We start from the raw sequence: 21,004 nt of genomic DNA on the forward strand, positions 1-21,004 counted from the left end.
GTGACAACAAGGTGATTGAAAATATTCAAGAGGAAATGTGTATCAGGAGTACATATTAATATATGAAGTGAAAAAGCCATCAAAAACCTAGAAATGCTCACATATGGAGGTATAAAAGTTTGACAGTGGCTGCAGTGTATAATTCAGAAGATCTGGTCAAGAGGTGAAATTCAAGATGAATGAAGTAGAGCTCTCAGAGTTCCCATCTATAAAAAGGGAAATAAAACAATGTGAGAAGGTCAAAGGAATTTCCCTACTGAATGTTCCAGGAAAGATTTCTGCTAGCATAAAACTGAGAAGAGGAAAGAAAATTGGAGGAGAAAATTGAAGAATAAGCTAGGTTCAAGCCAAATAGGAGTTGTCAGGATCCGTTTTTCACTTTAAACCAAATAGTAGTAATCACAGAAATATAACAATATATACCAGGACTGAAGAAGAGAATACAATTTGGTGTTAAGTGGATGATAAATAATATCAAACAGGAACTGCAGGTAAAAATGGTTGTTATGAAAGAGATATAAGAAGAGGGATGGAGAGCAGATGCATGAAGAACATAAGACTTGGGCCAGGAGAGTGACTAGTATGGTAAGGAAGGCAAAACTAGAATATGAGAAGAGATTGGCCTTAAGATAAATATATATATATATATATATATATATATATATATATATATATATATATATATAAAAACACTAAGGAATTTTTTAGCTATGTGGCCAGTAGGTGGAGAAATGATTACTGGATAAAAATGGGAATAGAGTGACTGATGCAAAGGACATAGTGGAGTTGTTCGATGAACACTTTATTGGGGTATTTCACCGTGGAGAAGTGGGTTTTAATGTTATTATTTAGCCTCCATTTAAAAGACTCATTGCGGGAGGTCCTTCCTAGGAAACACAAGTCTATCAAGACTCATCGTGGGAGGTCTCTCCTAGGAAACACAAAGTCTATCATACCACTTCTTAAACTCATTGACCGTTCTCGCTCTCACCACTTTATCAGCAATGCATTCCACGGTTCAACGACTAGAGGTATAGGGCAGGTTCGAGGTTTAGAAGTGCAAGAGGAGAGCGTGTTTCAAATACTGAGTACTCTGGATGCCAATAAAGCAGTGAGACTGGATGGAAGTCAATTGACTGGATGTCAATTCTTTAGCACATTCTTTAGAAAGAATGTGCTAAAGAATTGACAGCTCTCTTGACTTGGCTTTTCAATGAAAGTATGGACATGGAAAAGGTATCCATAGAGTGGAAGGAGGGTAAGCTGGTGTCATTGCAAAAGGGTGGTAGCAGACTGGAAGTGTCAAACTATAGATCAGTTTGTATTTCGTCAGTAGTTGTTAAGATCTTGGAGAAATTAGTGAGGAATCATTTACAGTATTGGGCAGATTAGGGTAATGTTATCTGTGAGAATCAACATGTATTTGTTAAGAAGTGCTCTTGTTTCAGTAATATGATTGCCTTTTATAATAAAGTAACAAGAGTGGTTGATGAGGGAAAGGCATATACTGATTTTTTTTTCCTTTTTTTTTTTTTTTACAACGGCATTTGACAGGGTACCACATGATAAGCGGATATTTATATTGAAGCACATGGGTTTGAATGTCAGGTTAGTGAAATGGATTCAGAATTGGCTATCTGATATGCATCAGAGAATATGTATGGGGAGCAGTATCAAGGATGCAGAAGATTACAAGTGAGGTTTCATGGACTCAGTACCTGTATTGTTTAACCTTTAAATCAATGGCATGGTCAATGGATTGCAAGGAGGGAGAGAATTCAGCTGTATGCAGATGATGTGAAGCTAGGAAGGGTTATTAGTAATAGTGCAGATGTGGTAGCCCTGCAAGACAATTTGAATAAACTGGACAGATAGGCAAATGAATACGAGTGTCCATTTGATGCAGCTAAATGTAAAGTCTTAATGTTTGGGATAAATCGATGGGAGACAGCATACTCTGTTTGAGGAACTGTACTGGAGAAAGTGGGGTAGGCAAGAGATCCGGGGGTGATGATTGATAGAAACCTGAAATTCAGGGAACATATTGCAAAGGTGGTGAAGAAGGTAACCCAGAGGATTGCTGCAATACTGAGAAGGATGTTGATCTGCAGAGATAAAAGAGTTGTCATTCCACTGTATAAAGCCCTGATTAGATCACACCTGGACTGTTGTTCTCAAATTTGGTCCACAGAATTTGAAGGGGATAAATTAACTGTGGAAAGGATGTGGAGGTAGATAAAGATGGATTCAGGACTGTACAGTGGGGTAGGCAAGAGATCTTGGGGTGATGATTGATAGAAACCTGAAATTCAGGGAACCTATTGCAATGGTGGTGAACATGAAGACAGACTGAGGGAATGTGGACTGAAGAGTTTGGACAAGAAGGAGAGGTGATATGATTGAGACTTTTGAAGTGTTGAGAGGTGGTTACAGGGTTGACACTGGGGAGTACTTTCATTTAGTGGAAAAGGGGGAAGGAGCAAGGACAAGGGGCTATTCCTGGAAGTTACAAAAGGAAGTTGTGAGCAAGAGGGTGAGGAGTGGTTTCTTTGTATTGCCTGATAAAGTGGTGAGAGCATGAACAGTCAATGAGTTAAAGGATTGGTGTGATAAACTTTGTGTTTTCTAGGATGGGTCTCCCACAATGGGTTTTGTGACTCCATGGAGGCCTGAATCATAATAATAATAACAACAACAAGGATCTGTACTTAAGTTTTAGATTTGGAAAAGGTACGTGACAAGGTAACAAGACCATATGGTGCAAATGGTACATTATGATGAGTAATACATGGTGTATATTTCAGTGGTAAGTCAGCAGTTAGAATTGACAGTACAAGAAACGGTTTGATATTGTTAAATCTGGTGCAAAACAAAGGTGTGCGTGCATACACACACACTCTCTCTCTCTCTCTACTGTTATTCATTATCTATATGGATCACATTATGAAGGAAAGGGACATTGTATCTAATATTGAAATTTATGCAGATAATGTTATACTCTTAAATAAATCAACTGTGGGTCTGCAGGATGGCTTAACAAAGTGAACTAAATGCTGTAACAAATTTGGTATAAAAATCAGCAATGAAAGAGCAAAGAATGGGACACTGGGGAGTTATAATTTCAGTGAGCAGGAGCTAGTCACCATTCATTCATTCAGTCAATTTTCTACTTATATAAGCTAATTCTCTTTTTACAAGGCCCTATTTTTTTTTACACGATTTTGAAATAACACAGTTTAGAAAACAGAAGCAATTCTATTTTCACACGGCATATTTTGATTTTACTCAGTTCAAATGCTGCTTATTTTTAAAATTTCTGTTTGAATTCAGTTCTGTTAAAAAGGGTATTTGCATTATAATTATCATTTCCTAGAATGGTGCATATGTATTGAAACTTGAATTTTGGGGAACCCCATCCCTCGATGTTTTAAATATCAGAGATTACTCTATGCTACAGAATGTAGACAATTGTGGAGACAACAAAAAAAATAATTTTGTAATTGCGATTCCCCGAAGTTAAGCCGACAGATGATCCATTATAATCACTTGCCATTGGTTCCTGGAAACAGAAGGTGTTATGCTGATTCCTCGAACTTAAGATGGTCCGTTACCAGAGGGCTGCCTATATAAAGCTGCTTGGAAGGAGTTAAGCTGTTTGCTAAATGATCATTTCTTGATTACAATTAAAAATGTTTAAAACCATTACTCATTAATCGATCCCAAAGACCACGGGCAATGAAAGGTGTGGATTTTAACACATTACCAGTGCACTGGAAGGCAAACAAAAAAGGTTGGGTAACAAAATAAATTTTTAATGAATGGTACCACCATTGTTTTGTTCCAGAAGTTAAACACTATTTGATGGGGAAAAAAAATTGGACTTTATTGATTATATACAATGCACCTGGCCTTCCTGTTTTAGAACACCCGAATGTGGATTTTGTTTTCTGCCACTTAATACAACCACTAGACCAGAGTGTGATCGCTACTTTCAAAACTTACTACATAAGAAGAACATTCCAATACATTTTGGATAAACTTGATAAGGATAATCTACTGACAGTTATTGATGTGCAGAAGAAATTTTCTATTTTATGTTGCATCAAACTTGCTAAGTTGGCATTATCAGAATCGAAACCATCAACTTTAAATGCATGCTGGAAAGCTACTTAGCCAAAATGTGTGAAAAAGAAAACCCCGTACCTTCGCATACAACTGAATATTCCAATATCATCAGATTAGCACATGCAGTTGGAGGAGAAGTATTTGATGATTTTTCAAGAATTGATGGTTGACAAGGCTGTTAGTAATGATGAAATAATAGAAGCTGTCCTTGAGATCTCGATGAAAAAGAAAAAAGTGATGATGATGATAAAAGGATTCCACTCACAGCAGGAGTAATTAAAGAAGGGCTTCAAATGGCTAGTAAATTGCAAAGTCATTTTCTTACACATGATCCTAATACTGAATGAGTTGAACAGTTTAAATGTGAACTCGAGTCATTTATGGTGTGATATGAAGAATTATACAAAAGATCTAGTCAAAACAAGATCTCAATGATTAATTACAGCATTCGTGGTAAAAAAAAATAAAAAAATCAACTTTCAGAATTATTGGAAATTAGTGCTAAGTTAGTTCTTTTTACTGAAGAAAACGTTTTGCCATTGCAGTATGAACAAGAAGGTCAAAGTGTTTCAAGTGACGGAAGTGATTAATTTCAGTCACACAAAAGAATGTGGCTACTGTCAGAACGTGACGGCGAATAAAATTTAACTAATAACCATATGCGTGGTGTATTTGAGCCTTTTTTGAATTTCTGTTTTATTAGCGACACATTGTTTTCTTTAAGAAAGATACATATATATATATACTTTAAATAAGTATTTAAAATAATATAAAAACATTCCATTAAAATGTAATAGTTTTATTCAATGATTTTCGTATATTTTATTTGAAAATAACTTATTCTTCGTATTGGGTTTTCACACCTGGAACCATTCCTCTATTTTTTCATATGTGCTGTATTCTTTTTTATACGGTTTTCATTTATATGGTTTTATCTGGAACCAATCTATCATGTAAATGGAGAACTGGGTGTACTTTTCCTCTCTTTGTCCTTTAGAACACTTACTCCAGCAGTATTTTCCAGAATTACATCTGCCTTGTTAAGATCATATGTTATTAAATTTTCTCTGAATCTTTGATTTTAGATTGCTAATAGACTTGCTAGTAAGTATGATTACAATTACAAAAAGAGGCTAAACCAAGCAGCTTTTTTTTCAAGAGTGAAAGATAGTTTTAAAAAAAATAAAAAGCTTTATTAGCAGGATTTATAAAATAAGCATGAATAATAAAATTTAGATACCATTAAATAAATAAATATATATATATATATATAGTAGTTTATTTAATTTCAATTACCTGATGCCTGCAGGATACTTATAGCTTCTGTCCACTGAGCTCTATCAAACTCTGATGACAAAAAAAAGGTATATGTTTTACCAGTCTTCTGGGCAACACGAAATACCAGGTTTGGAGAAGTCAGTACCAGCTGTGCTTCCTGAATCATAAAGCAAAAGACAGCTATAGTTGGCTTTCACTTTAAGTAAACTAGATGCTATGAAAAAAAAAACTACTGAAAACTTAAGAACAAAGCTAAATAGGCAGAATGTCATGCTAAAAGAAATTCATTATAGCAAGCTATCATTATAAAAACTTCCTATAGTTCCTATGAGTTTGCTATAGTGAATGTCAATTGTATTTATTTGAGATCAGCATAAAGAATAACATATAATCACTGAGGTATGAGTAAAATATTTTATACTGTACTGATTTTTCCCTTTATAAGTTATCAAAATTCAATCAAATGTAGGATCATGTTTCACAATTAATTAATTCATGACTCCAGTTCAAATTCATGTGGCTACAGAATGCAAAACAAAAACATGCATATCACACTGTTAGTGGTAATTAACTGAAATTTCTAAGAGTATTATTCTCACCATTATGAGACCTCTCAAGGTTCATCAAAGAAAGTCTATTATAACAATATATTCCATACTATTCATAGATTCCTTAATTATCCTCACACTCAAAACCATGGCTGAGGTTGAGTGTGAGGATAATTAAGACACTCATCACTCACTATATATAAATTTTTTCTTACTCATCACTCCATTATATATATAACATTCAAGGATGCTCTATACTAAATTCTCCAAACAACAATTCTCTCATACATTCTCAAAATATACATATTCAAATTCTACAATTGTTTGATATACTGAGAAAGAAAACATACTGGTCTGAACATGAACTAATCCTAAGAAGCTGGCCACAAGCACAGGGTAGATAAATATAATAAATATATGTTAACAAAAAATTCACAACAATAATTAATGCACCTTCACAACATTCTGATAATATCCCTAAACAGAGCAAGTCATAGCAATCATTTTATATTTAGAACGATTCATAAGGATTTCAATTCATAAAAAGCAAGAATCTTCTATACTAGAAATTACTTAAGTGTATAACTTTGGTTTGCTTCCATTTAATTATATGTGAAACTACACTGGTGTCCAAAACCTAACGAAGAACATATTTCTGAAGATTACAACTGCAAATTCAAACAATTTGCAGCAATTTGCATAACTGATGATTTCAAATAGAAAGCAGGTACACACTCAAATTGCACACAAAGGGACCACATGGTAACATGGTCCCTTTGTGTATAAAAGGATGTGCTAAGCGAGTTGTGTTTGAAGGAAGCTCTTTTTGTGAAGGAATAAAGTTGCAAACTCAGATGTATTGCAATGTTTCAAAGTCAAGATCATTTCACGCAGGGAAGAATTATTGGATAGCTTGAAGAAGGCCGCAGAATGTGTTCTAACCTGCCTTTAGGCACACCAATTCTAGAATTGGCATGCCAAAAGCCCAAAATTTGGCTCAGATACATCGACGATATTTTCACCATTTGGCCCCACAGCCGTGAAGCACTAGATACATTCCTTAGCCACCTGAACAAACAACACAGACGCATCCAATTCACCACTGAAATAGAAAAAAACAACTCTCTTCCGTTCCTAGACGCACTTGTCACACATCTTCCTTCAGGCTGTCTCTCCTCCTCAGTTTACCGCAAACCTACACACACAGGCCAGTACATACACAAAACTTCTTATCACCACCCAACACAAAAACTAGGGGTCACAAGCACCCTTAAACACAGAGCTCAAACAATCTGTTCAAATGAACAAGCTCTTAACCATGAATATGAGACCATCAAACATACCTTTATAAAAAACAGGTACAGTATAAAATCCATTCACAAGATCCTCCACAAAGATACCATTAATAACAAAAAAAGATTTCAAGAATGCTATTGCTATACCATATGTTAGAGGCATTTCAGAAAAAATAGACAGAACATTACACAAATACAACATCAAAACCACCTTTAAATCCCCGACAAAATTAAGACACCTACTCAGTTCTACACCGCACCAAAACCTGGTTCGAGCGGAAATTCAAGGAAGCATGTGAAATGCTCAAACATGATCTGAATCTGAATAAAAATGATGGTCTAACCATTCCAAGAATGTGGAGGACCCCATCTGCAACCTTCATAGCAACCACAAAGAAAAATCTCAATACAAGAAGACTTGGTGAAGTGTTCCCCCCCCCCTGAACATTCAATAGCAACCTGTACTGTACAAATCCAGAAGATAATTGTAATATAACAATATAAACTGTATAATTTCAGAAGAATCCTGGTACGTGAGGACTTTAGCAGAGTTTATTGTAATTTTTATTGGTAATTTTTTTTTTTTTATCACTGGAAGGCAGGCTAAGAAAAAAAGATTAGTTAACAATGTAGATGTAATTTACCTGTATAGAGTGCAACAACATGTAGCTTGGTTCTTATACACATGTATCCTTCTGATGATGACCTCAATACAGGGGTAGAAACATCAAGTTATTATTTTATTATTAATCAGTAAAATAATCTTTTCAACATGCATGTTTGGTTTCCATAAATTCATAAATATGAGTGCTGATCACCGTGTAACCTTAAAAGAAAGAGTTTTCATATATAGATAAAAATGTAGTTTGTTCTTCGCTTTCACACACCAAAATAACCATTTTTTATGAACATCCACAGAAAACTCATGGATTCCCTAAGTATTTCTCCTATTCAAATATGCTACTTGTTGGCCTAGCTCAGACACACTGTACATGAAGAGAGAGAGAGAGAGAGAGGGAGGGAGATTAGAGAATGCATCACACTAGCGTAGTTTTATACCTCTCCTAAAATGCATTCCCTGACAAAGCACTCACAACAAACTCTGGCAACCCGTTCCACTCATTTACCACTCTCCGAGTAAAAATCGTTATGGTCTATAGGTACACTCGGATCTCTTTTTATGCAGATTTGAAGTTATGCGGTGCATAACTTCAAAACTTATGTATAGTACACCCACAGATACGAGACCTTTGACACTTCTGTGCATGTTGACAGAAGGTGAATCCATTATGATAATAGGGTAATCCAGCGTTTCCTAAACTTTTCCTACGACAGAACACTTCACAAATCCTGAAATTTTCATGGAACACCTTGGTTATATTGTAATGTATTAATTAATAGTTAATTAGCAGATTTTTATTAATTAATAATTGATCATTAATTATTAATTAATAATTAATTAAACACAACATCATCAAATTAATTTGTGCTGATTTTCATTGACATATCTCATTCTGATCACCAAAAATTTATAATATTATTATAAGTACTTACGAGTGAATGCATACTTTTTCTCCTGTGAGCTGGTAGTTTTCCTCTCCTTTTGTATATCCTGGAGATCGCTTTGTAGGCTGGTGGTGGATGACTCACTATCTGTTGCGTCACAAACACCTTCAATAAGAGATTTCTTAATACCAAAATTAAACAAAGACCCTTGTCTCTTATTCATATTAAAATTTAAATCTGTAGGCCTATTACTTTTAAAAAATCACGGCACTAGGGTTTCGAAACTTTCACCCTACAATACGAACTTGCGAAGAAAGTACTCGGCATTACGACATTTGAAAACAGGATACAGAACTACCTTGATCTTCAATTTTAGTGCAAAAATTTCTTTATACTTCCTTGCTGATTGGTCACTAACATTTGCAACACCGATGTTATTTCGTTCAGTTTTGAGAACAGAGGATATGCCACCCACTGTTGTAATCGGCTTGCAGGCAATTTTTATCACCGGTCATAAACAGCGATATTCCCTTTCCCGAATGTTAAAAGGTTTCCATGCGTGAAAATTATTGATAATTCTTGAATACTACCACGTTTAAAAATACACGGCTTGGTCACTAACATTTGCTACACAGATGTTATTTAGACGTTCTGGGTCTGAGCTTTTCGACATATTGACGAATATTATTCTCCTCAGAATATTTCCACTATAACATATTTATTCATGAAAAATGCTTAGAAAACTAAAATGCCAAATTCCAAGAACACTTATTCACCTTCTGCAGAACACAGTGTGGGAAACCCTGGGGTAATCAATCCTTATTGTGGGATGAGTTGTTTATTATTACATGGTGGAAAATTTACTTCTCTTTTATTATCATTGTAGTTTTTAAAGTGGTAACTATTTTGCTTGTATAACAGTTGGAAACTTTTACCTATAAAGCACATGATTTCGCATGTTGTTGACAAATTTGTTCATCGCTGTTGTATATACTGAACAGTGTGTTGCAGCACATTCTGGAGTAACATGATAAAGTCTAAGCAGTGAGTGTTCATGAAGTTTAATTTTGCATGTGAGTAAGTGTTTGTCTTTTTATTATCGAAAGTCTAAATTTTGCTGATTGTTATTTTAAAGATTTAATTTGGCCCAATGGAGAAAAAAAAAAGCACCAAAGAAAAGCAATTTCTTTGGAAATGAAAATTGAAATTTTAGATCGTTTAGCAAAAGGAGAGGGATCTACGGTGATTGGTAAACATTTTAATTTAGGCGAATCTACTATATGAGCAATTAAAAAGAATGAAGTTGCAATAAGAAAATCTATCATTTCTAGCACAAAACTAAGTGCCAAATTAACATCGTACTCAAGAGATGCTTTATTAGAAAAAACAGAAAAAGCACTGGATTAGGATCGAAGAATTAACTCAAAGAAGAATTCCTATAAGTGGTAATTTAATTAAACATAAAGCTCTTTGGTTTTATGAACACATGAAGCAATTGGAGCCATGTACTTCAGCTTCCAAAGTTGATAAAGAATTTTTGGCTAGCAAAGGATGGCTAACCAGGTTTTTAAAAAGGAATGCACTTCATAGCGCGAAGATTACAGGCGAGGTTGCAGCAGCAGATGAGGAAGCAGCTAAAAATTTTCAAGAGAAGTTAGCCAAAATTATTGAAGATGGTGGATATTGTCCCGATCAAGTGTTTAACGCTGAGGAATCAGGATTGTTTTGGAAGAAAATGCCTAGTCAAAATTACATTGCAAAATCTGAAAAAAAAGCAAGTGGGTTTAAAGCAAGCAAAGATTGAGGAACTTTGTAGCAATGCATCAGGAGATCAAATGTTGAAACCCTTCCTAGTAAATCGATTTCTAAGACCACGTGCTCTAAAAGGCAAAGATCTAAAACAGCTGCTGGTACATTGGATGGCTAATAGAAAGGCCTGGTAACAACTGCTGTATTTACTGAATGGTTCAATAATTGCTTTGTACCAGAAGTGGAAACATATATGAAGCAAAAAACTCTCGATTTTTATTAATTGTTTTATATAAGTTTTATTAATTGTTGACAATGCACCAAGTCATCAGCATTTAGAACATCCAAATGTGCAGGTAGTGTTTTTTCCATCCAATACAACAAGCATTATTCAGCCATTAGATCAAGGCATAATTGCTACTTTTAAAAAATATTACGTTAAGCACACTTTTCAATTTATATTGGATAAGATAAACTAGAAAATGAATCATTAACAGTAACTGACGTTTGGAAAAAATTTTCTATTTTGCACTGCTTAAATCATGTTGCATCTGCTATTGCTGAAATAAGACCACAAACTTTAAATGCCTGCTGGAAAGCAGCTTGACTTGAATGTGTTGCAAACAGTGCAACCATGCAAACATCTACATTATCAGCTGAAATCATTACTTTTGGCACATGAAATTGGTGGAGAAGGTTTTGATACATTTAGCCAGAACGATGTAGACGAATTGCTTGTGGATAATGCCTTAAGTGACGATATTATTGGATATCGATTAACTTTAGATATCGTCAAAAATCCAGAAAACGATAGTGAAGCAGAAGAAAAACCTGTCCCACTCACTGCAAATATAATTCGAGAAGATCTTAACTGTGCAATAAATTGGAAAATCAGTTGCTTGTTAATGACACAAATTCTGAATGAGCATTTAAATTCCAACGTGAGCTGAAGAACTGTATGTCTGGATATCATGAGCAGTATAAAAAATTAGTAAAATCATCATCACAAAGATTAATCACTTGATTTTTTCAGAAGAAAAAATCAGCACAGAACGAGGGTGAAGCTAATTCTGTTTGTGAAGAACCGTTGCGTTTACCATACAGATCTGATGAGCTGACTATCTTTTCTGGTGATGAAAGTGATTTTGCACCAGTTCGCTGAATATTGTCTAATAGCAATGATAATTCTGATGTCAAAATGTAAAAAAAAAAAAAAAAATTTACTTTTCAATAAAATTAAATGAATAAAGCTTTAAAACAAACTTAGGCATTCTTATGTTCCTGAATTTTCATAAACTTTTTAATGCGATTTTAGGTTTATTTTAATTCATTGCTTCAGTTTTATGCGATTTTAGAAAATTATGGAATGTATCCCTAATGTTTCAACAGAAGTTAGGCCTTTTTTGTGCAATTTTCTGTGGAACGTATCTACCGCATAAAAAGAGACCCGACTCTACTGCATTGAGATACAACTTCACCATCTTTCATGCAGTGATAACAAAATCTGCAAGATGCAGATTTTGTGGCAGCATTGCCACAGCATTCTTCATGCTGCCTCCTAAGGTAGCTCAAAAATTTTGCATTTAGTGATCTTCCAAGTCTAGACTGAATGGTCACTCTCCCCAAATGAAGGCAATGCGGTTACTTTAGTTATGGCTACATCTTCTAATTCCATGACTAGATCACATCTAGTAAGCAAATAAATCCCATTTTTGTTCTACTGTGTGATCTTTTTACATTCTAATACATATCTCCATAGTTCAAGTGTCCCATAACACTTACTGTGATAAAACTCATCATTCTAATTTGCCAATTCATGTTTTCTTCATCTTCCCTTGCATTCCCTGCTGGCCTACAGCAGCAACCTACTGATATTTTGTCCTGTTTGATATCTCACTTCAGATTGCCTGAAATAAATCCACTCCACATCTGTCTTCCAGATAACCTGCTGCTATTTTTGGCTGCAGTTCATATACTATCATAAACAATATTCCTCTTCCCTATCCTTCCTGAAATTCCATATCACTGGCATTCTATCCCTGTAACTACCTCTTTGAGAGAGAAAGAGAGAACATAAGCTACTGATAATATTAGTTTGCATGCAGGCACATGCGTGCACGCACACACAATTCTGTTTATCAATTAGAGGTATTTTTGCTTGATTAACTTAAATCAAAATTTGTAGGCAGTAATTTTTGTTTCTTGTGTTTTATGTAATGATCATACATCTTGTTTAATGACCAAAAAGTCTAATAGTAAGCAAACAATTTGTTAATTCCTCTCTGTTCATTTTCTTCCATTAGTAACAATCAACAATGCAGCTGAGAGTACTAATCATTCTAGCCTAGGGTGAATCATTCCTACTATAGTCCATGCGGTTAGCCTAGTGGCTTTGTGCTTTGCAATCATATGCCTGAGGAAGGAGTGTCCTAAGTTAGATTCCCATTGCCGACATGAGGAGCTTAAGAATCTTTCTCAGCCATAGCCAAGTTAGCCAGTCTTGGGTGTGGACAGCAGGGGTTCCCCCCCCCCAAGTTTATCTGGGGTTTTTCATCCTGCAAGCAGGCAAACCGGCCCCATGAACACAGAGGCTACAGTCATAGGATATAGTACTTAATCCCTCATTAGGAGGGCTCAACCAGTCCTAAGGAATGGTCGAGGAACGGGGGAGGGGGAAACTCCACATGAATTAAAAAATTCCTACTATAGCTGCAACTGATTAAATGACCTGAATGCGGACTACAGCCTAACAAAGTTTACAATTACGTTTAAAAAAACAATATTTCTTTAGCCTCCCATCCTTGAAAGGATACAAAGCACAAATGGTGAGCTAAGGATTTTTTTTTTAATCTTTTTTATTATTTTATATATCAAGATTAACATGTGGGGCAAAAGCTTATTCAGATGTTTTGTATTAAGCGAAGAAATTTTCAGAAACCATTTTTCTCTTTAAAACTAGCTTGACTTGAAAAAGTAACCTAATCAGATATATTTTCAAGAAAGCAAAAACTGAAATACAGGAAAATTATTAAAATATGTACATCTGAATAATAACTACTCATGGGCTCACACTACGAAGTAGGTTTTATAAAGCAGCTCAACAGGGACAAATTCTCCATGCTTGCTATGCAAGCTCATTACTTGAGAAAGAAGTAATATTTATTTGTTAATAAATGCATGCATTTATAAGCATTCCATTTAGGCTTTTATTTTTGTAGACAGAAGACATCTTAAGCTTGCACAGCAATAATTGAGCTTTGTGTTGTGTATCGAAGGCCGATGCTTGCTCGTCTAGTCAAAGCTACTTTGGCTTGCTTGGTTGTGGGAGCTTCCAGGTCCTCGCCACAGAACTGTGATTTCATGCACACGCATGGCCATTTCCATTCCCTTCACGTCGTCTCAAACACAGGCCATACGCAGTCAAAGTAGCTCTAGCCAGTGAGCTTCAGCCAGCCTTTACAAGTGTGTGTGTGTGTGTGTGTGTTGCTTGGGAAAATTAAGTTACAACCAACTGTTTATGACAATGTTATTGACCAGTTCATAAAGAAGAACTGTAGGGTAGAATTTGTATTCAAGTAGCTAAATTGAAAAAGATAGAATCATTTGTAAAATAAATGTTGTATTTGCATGATTAAATGTACATAAATTTCTAAATATATTGTTTTAAATGGTCAGTAATTCATTATTCCACTAATCAGACTTCAATCACATCTCTCACTCCCTGAATGATAACAAGAGCAAGCGTGAATTTCAAGACCAGCATGCACCCCTGCAGCTCAAGTACTGCTATGACCTCATAAGTAAACCACAGGATAATTGACATAAAAGTCACTGGCATGGGAATAAAGCTTCTTTCAAATGGAAGTGTCTATAAAAGCAAAGAGGTACAGTGTACACTGTTTATTTCACACCTTGATGGTTGTACATCAGAAGATAAAAGTACAAGTATTGAAAGTTGGGCATATTATTTATACCAAGGGAGAACTGTGGGAAGTAGTGGTGATAGAGAAAATCCACTGCACCAGACTAATCTCTTGAATTATAAAAATTATATTTTTGACTGAAAAAGGTAAGCATGTGCACACAAGCACAAGCAGGCGCATGCATACACACACACAAAGCAAAATAAGCAGAGTAAAATGTTCTTTTATTATAATTTTATGTCTTAAAAATGAATAATAATAAAGAGCCAAAAGGCTTCAGCTCTTTATTTTAGTAATTACTTTTATGCACCAACTGACAGTTCACTTACAAAAAATACATTTCTCTGACATTTCAAGTTCCTTAGTACTTCACGAGCGTAATTTGCCCTCTTAAGGTTTCTGCCTGGGCTCTGAAGAGAACCAACCAGTTCGAAACAGCCGTCAAGCCTGTGAAACCTTATCAAAATGGACTAATAAAAGGTGAATATATATAGATGCTTGGGCAGTGCCCATGTCTTTCAAGTAATCCACATTAAGGTAACTCGTGGATGCCAAAAAATGTATTCCCACAAGTTCACTGGTCAACTTACAAAACTTTCATGGTTTCTACATTTGGCTTTGAAATAATGCTGGATCTAATATATATATATATATATATATTTTGCATTATCAAACTGAGGCCTTTATTTTAGTAATTCAAAATAAGAGACTGCATTTACAGATATGGATTTATTGGTGTTATGGAAGGGACATTACCAATAACTCATTACTATAAGAAATGTTCAATTTTATTATTACTGCATTTAAATTGTCCATTGTATATATCTTCCATGTCACATCCATTCTTGATTCTTCTTATAACATTAATTCTATAATATTATTGTATAAAATATTTTAGCTTCTTAATATTTCATTATTATTTATATGGGTATCTCCATGGAGTTCAGGCTCATTGTGGGAGACCCACACTACCCATCATACTTCTCCTTAAACTTATTCAGCACTGGGGCACTACCAACCACCTCTGGCAATCCAATCCTTGCATTTGCCACTCTCACTCAAGTAAAGAACCTAGTCCGCACACTCTTAGACAACTTCCAGGTGTGACCCCTTGTTCTACCCCTACTCCTCATTTATTGAAAAATTTTTTGTTTCAATTTATAGAATCCTTTCAGCAACTTTTATAGGTTTCTATCATGTCCCCTCTCCTCTGCCTGTTGTCCAAACTCTGCAACCCACATAGATTCAATCTGTCCTCATAGCAAAAATTCCACAAACCTGTCACAAGCTTGGTCACTCGTCTCTGAATACTCTCCACCTCCTGGTCCCCTAGAAATGCAGGTGACTAAATCTGTGCACAGTAAACATGTGGTCAAATCATAGCCTTATAAAGAAGGATAATAACCTCCCTAACTTTGTCAGTATTCTTCAACATCAGAGTAATCTGCTGAACTATTTTGCCAACTGCAGCAATATGTTCTCTGAATTTCAAATCTCTATCCACCATCACCCCCATATCCCTAGCGCCACAGCAATTTCCTGTAAACTAGTACCATCAAAATGATATGAAGTATGTAACCTTTCATTCTAAATGTATTATCTTATATTTTACAACATTAAATTGACAACCATAGCCCTTCTCCCATACTGCTAATTAATTTAAATTATCATGAAGGATATCTACATCACTTTCATCAGCTACTGCCCTCCCCAGTTTTGCACTGTCACCAAATTTCTGAATATTTCTCCTCAAATATTTTGCTATATCATTCATGTGCAAATTCAAGTGTAGTGGCCCAAGTACAGCACCCTGGGGCACTCCACTAGCCTTGACTCCACTTCATCATACATCCGTGCCACAAGTCATATCCAAATTATGAAATAATTTTTCAAGCGATATGCTGTGAAATGCCTTTGACAAGTCCAGCAGTATTGTGGTCCACACATACCTACTAACCACACTATTACACAACTTCTATAGATGGCCTCTAGTTCTCTTGACTATGTCATATATTGAAAAATTTCATTAGCATCAATTTTTAAAAACCATTTAATATCTTAAAAGTTTCCACATGTCTCCTCTTTTCTGCCTATCAACTAAATTTTGTAACCCAAAAACCTTCAACCTATCCTCATTGGGAGCATTCCACACATTAGTCACAGTTTAGTCATTTGTCTCTGAATCTTCTCTACCACCTCCTAGTCACCAAGAAACCAGGTGACAAAATCAGTGCACAGTAGTCAAAATGAAGCTGAATCACAGCCTTATATTATCTTACCTTAATTAAAGCATGCTTTTCAACATTCAAGTAATCCTTTAAGCCATTTTACCAACTTTTGCAATATGCCCTTTGAACTCTTTGTCCACTATTATCCCCAAGTCTCTAGCATCACCAAATTCCTGCAATTCAATACCATCAATATGACACACCATATGCAACCTTTTCAACCTAAAGTGCATAACCATACATTTTGCAACATTAAATTGACAATCATTATCCTTTTCCCACAATGCCAATCATTGTGGCTCTAGTCTGCTTTTATTTAAATCGTCCTGCAGGATGTCTACATTACCTCTATTAACTATTGCTCTTCCCAGTTTTGCATCATTAGAAAACAACTGAATCTCCCCTCTTAAATCTTTCCCTATGTCACTGATATACAAATTAAATCTCCTAGATTCCACTCCACCTGTCTGTCAGCCAACCCCCCCCCCCCCCACACACACACATCCATGCCACTAGCCTCATATCCATTCCCATTTGCTCCAGTTTTTGTAATAGTTTTCCATGTGGTATTCTATCAAATGCTTTGGCAAAGTTGAGCAGTATCCTGGTGTAACCATTACCTTTATCTAATTCTGATGTCACTTTATTATAAAATGTGAATAAGTTACTAAGACAGGACCTACTCTTTACAAAGCCATGCTGACCACTGTAGAGTATAGCATTCCTATCCCCCACTCATGTATTTTACCTTTCAGCAACTTTTCCAATATTTTAACAACCACTCCCGATATATTAATTGTTTTGTAATTTGCTACTGCTGTCTTGGAGCTACCTTTATGCAATAGTACTATCTTACCCTCTTTCCAATCTCTTGGAACCCTGACAAAGCTGAGACTTAGATTGAACAACTTTGTTAAGGACAAATGCAAATTCTCTTGCACATTCATGTAGTACACTGGCTGATATGCCATTTAGTCCATTTGCTGTGTTCACATTGATATTTTTTTAATATGCTGAACACTTCCTGTTCATCTACCTCAATGTTGATATACATCTCTGTAACATCAGCAACTTCAACATCACCACTTAGATGATACACCTTTGTAAAATAATCGGTCAGAAACTCAAACTATTTCTTTTGGTTCAATCACCTTCCTACCATGATCATTGTCTAAAACTATTTACCATAGTCATTTTTCCTCTTACTTGTTACATAACAAAAAAACTTTATTGGGTTTACTTTGGCCTGTTTGGCTAATTCTCTCTCGCATAGTCTGATTTGGCCTTCCTTTCCATACTAGTAAAACTTCTTGCTTGCACTTTGTACTGCTCGTGAGTATGCTGATAATTTTTTCTTTATATTTCCTCCACGTTTTCTTTTTTTGCAGCTCTTGCTTTATATCCCTACTCATCCACTTAATTCCAACTTGGTTTATCCTCCTGACTATCCTTGGGTATGGTCTGATACTGCTACTCTCAAGCAGTCTCTCACCACTTGCCAGAACTACTGACATTCTTTCTTTGTAACTTCTCAAACCATGGCACTGTTCCAAGATGACTCCTGAGTCTCTCATAATCACCAACCTTATAGTTGAACATAAATCCCTTCTTGACAGAGAACTCCATATGTTTGGCATTTTCCCAGAACAAGACTGCATGGTCTTGTTCTGGGAAATTGGAGGCAGAGTGTCTACCTTGGTTATGGATACATCTTCTAATGCTATTATCAGATCCTACACCCTGAAACCCCTTGTCCTCTCTATACCATGTTGTTCCATGTAATTATCCCTTAGCAATTGTATAAATCCCTCTTCCATCTTGCCATGCCCCCTTTCCTCCCTCCAATCAATCTCCCAAAAGTTAAAGTCTCCTATGATAATTGTTTGGCCTATACTCATTGTGCTAATATGCCAATACATGGCATCTATAATACATTTTCCTGTGAACCCCTAGCCTGTAGCAGCAAACAACAACAACGTTTTTGTCCTATTTCGCCTCTATCTCACACCAGACAGCCTGAAATGAACCATCTGCCTCAGACCTAGAATCCTCTTTAACTTCTAATTTTGTTTAGCTATCATCCGCAATACCTCTCCTCCTCCCTGTTCCCTCTTTCACATTCTATCCCAGTAACTATATTATTTTCAGTCAACCAGGTCTCACTGATGCATATAATTTTTGGTATAGTTGAGCTGACCAGTGCCCAAAACACCTCACCTTTATTCCTCATACTTCTTGTATTCATGTACATGCATTTCAACATCCCTTTGTAATGTCATTGCCAACCCATTCAAACCGTAAACCTGTGAAATCCAATTTGGCATTGCATAATCATTACTGTACACATGATCATTTATCATGGGGGCCAGACACATGCTTGATTTCATCCTCCCTATCTCCAGTTTCTCTGGTTTTGCACTACCACACTCTCCTCTCACTAAAGAACACTTTCTCCAAACATCTAACTCCAAAACTATTTAAATATAGTCTGTCAAGCATATATAAGTCCTTTCATCCATAAAATTCACTCCATACATCAATAAACTGCACACTATTCCTCCTATGCAATCTTCTCATTGGAAATCATGGCCCTTCTTCTCAGTTCTGTCCTATCAACCAAGGCAAGAGACTCGCAATCTCTACTTTCTTACTCTTCATTTTTGCTTCAACTAACAATTCTTTGATATCTTCTCTCATTGCAGATTTCTCACCTTTCAAATCTTTTGTGCCAGCCAAAACAATTAACTCATTTGCTTCATTGTTCTGCATACTTTCAGCATCACTAACCTGCTTTATCTTAATATACCATATAATTTATAATATATTCTCCAGGAAATAAAGCAAACATATTCCTCTTCCTGTCAATATATAGCTTTAGTTTTGATGTTTGAATTCAAGCCAGGATCTGTCATGGCCCACCCAATGCATAAATCCAAATCAAAAAAAAAAAAAAAAAAAAAATTGTTGTCCCACTAGAATTTCTGATCTGGATTTTTTAAAATTTTTCTTATCTGAACAGCCATGAAAAACAACTAGAAATCTTTCATACATTTAAATTTTCAAATCTGAAACAGAAAAAAAAAATGATCCAATTGATTATTATTTTTATTTAGCAAAATAAGTATTGTATTGTATAGATTATATGACAATGATGTAAATTTTTATTATGAATTAATGAAACTATTTAATGACTGCAATAAACAATTTTATTGATCATTCGATCCACTCATCTGTGGTTTCTCCTAAATATACTATATAATACAATAATGTTATCATATGACTATAAATCAATTGCAATGAAGCAGTCAAAAGTAACAGACATGTTTATTACATTTAGCTGCCTTGAGTCAGTTTGTTCTTAGAAAAACCCCAGTTATCAGGTGTCTCAAAAACATTACCAACAGTGAACAGCGGCCTTTCATGCTGTAATAGTCTGGTGAGGTTATTACTATTTTAATAATTTTTAAATGTGGATCACATTTGATAACTTGGTAAGTTAAAAATTACAGATAACTAATTCATTTTAATTTTTCTTAATTTTTAATTTCTATTTTTTCACTTTAGCTTCAAAATGAAAATAAATCAATTTAATGTTCAAAAATACTTTAAGAAATGCAAAAACAAGGAAGCAGCTCAGTGCAATTATTGTCCAAAGCAGATTCCATGTATGCATGAATCACATTTTAAAAGAATGGGATGGGAAAATTACAAAAACCTTCAAAGCATTTTAAAAAAAGTTTCACTTTTTTATAAAACAAAAAATTTAAGAGAGATTATATTATTATTACCTGAGACCTCCAGGGAATCAAGGACTCATTGAAGGGGAATATATAACCCAAACTAGCTGTCATGCCTTCCCTTAAATTCATTCACACTAGATGCACTCACTACCCCTGAAGGCAAAGTATTCCACTCACTCATTGCTCTGTGAGAGAAAAACCTAGCTCTTGTCCCTTTCTTGACTGTGAACAAACTTAACTTCCATGGATGCCCTTATATTCTCTCTCCACTTTCCATATAATGAAAAATTTCATCAGATGATATCATATCATGACTCTTTCTCCTGTTAACCAGAGGCTGTTCCACATACTCAATCTTTTATCATAATCTAAATCCCATAATCCAGATATTCTTTGTGACTCTTCTTTGCACCCTTTCACAGCTTCTTTAACCCCTTGGAATCTGGAAAAACCAAATCTGCACTCAGGTGCAGTCTTATCAAGGCCTTATAAAGCAGCAAAATGACTTCCTTATCCTTACATGTCAAGGTTCACTTCAACATTGCAATTATCATCTGAGTTGTATTCGCAACTTTTATAATGTAACCTTTGAACTTAAAGTACCTATCCACC

The 21,004-nt window shown here is 35.3% G+C and overlaps 1 protein-coding gene across 1 annotated transcript in view; it reads right to left on the reverse strand.

The window, feature by feature from the left end:
- Positions 1-21,004, reverse strand: part of RhoGAP1A (Rho GTPase activating protein at 1A) — a 587,523-nt gene that overhangs the window by 274,095 nt on the left and 292,424 nt on the right. Inside the window, exon 14 of the mRNA XM_090414103.1 lies at positions 5,422-5,560. Within this exon, the coding sequence (XP_090270229.1) occupies positions 5,422-5,560 (139 nt within the window). The remainder of the gene's footprint in view (positions 1-5,421; positions 5,561-21,004) is intronic.

Source organism: Typopeltis vanoorti, chromosome 24 (genome assembly GCF_054136105.1).
Source record: "Typopeltis vanoorti isolate ZY-2024b chromosome 24, IOZ_Tvanoo_1.0, whole genome shotgun sequence".
Lineage (NCBI taxonomy): Eukaryota > Metazoa > Arthropoda > Arachnida > Uropygi > Thelyphonidae > Typopeltis > Typopeltis vanoorti.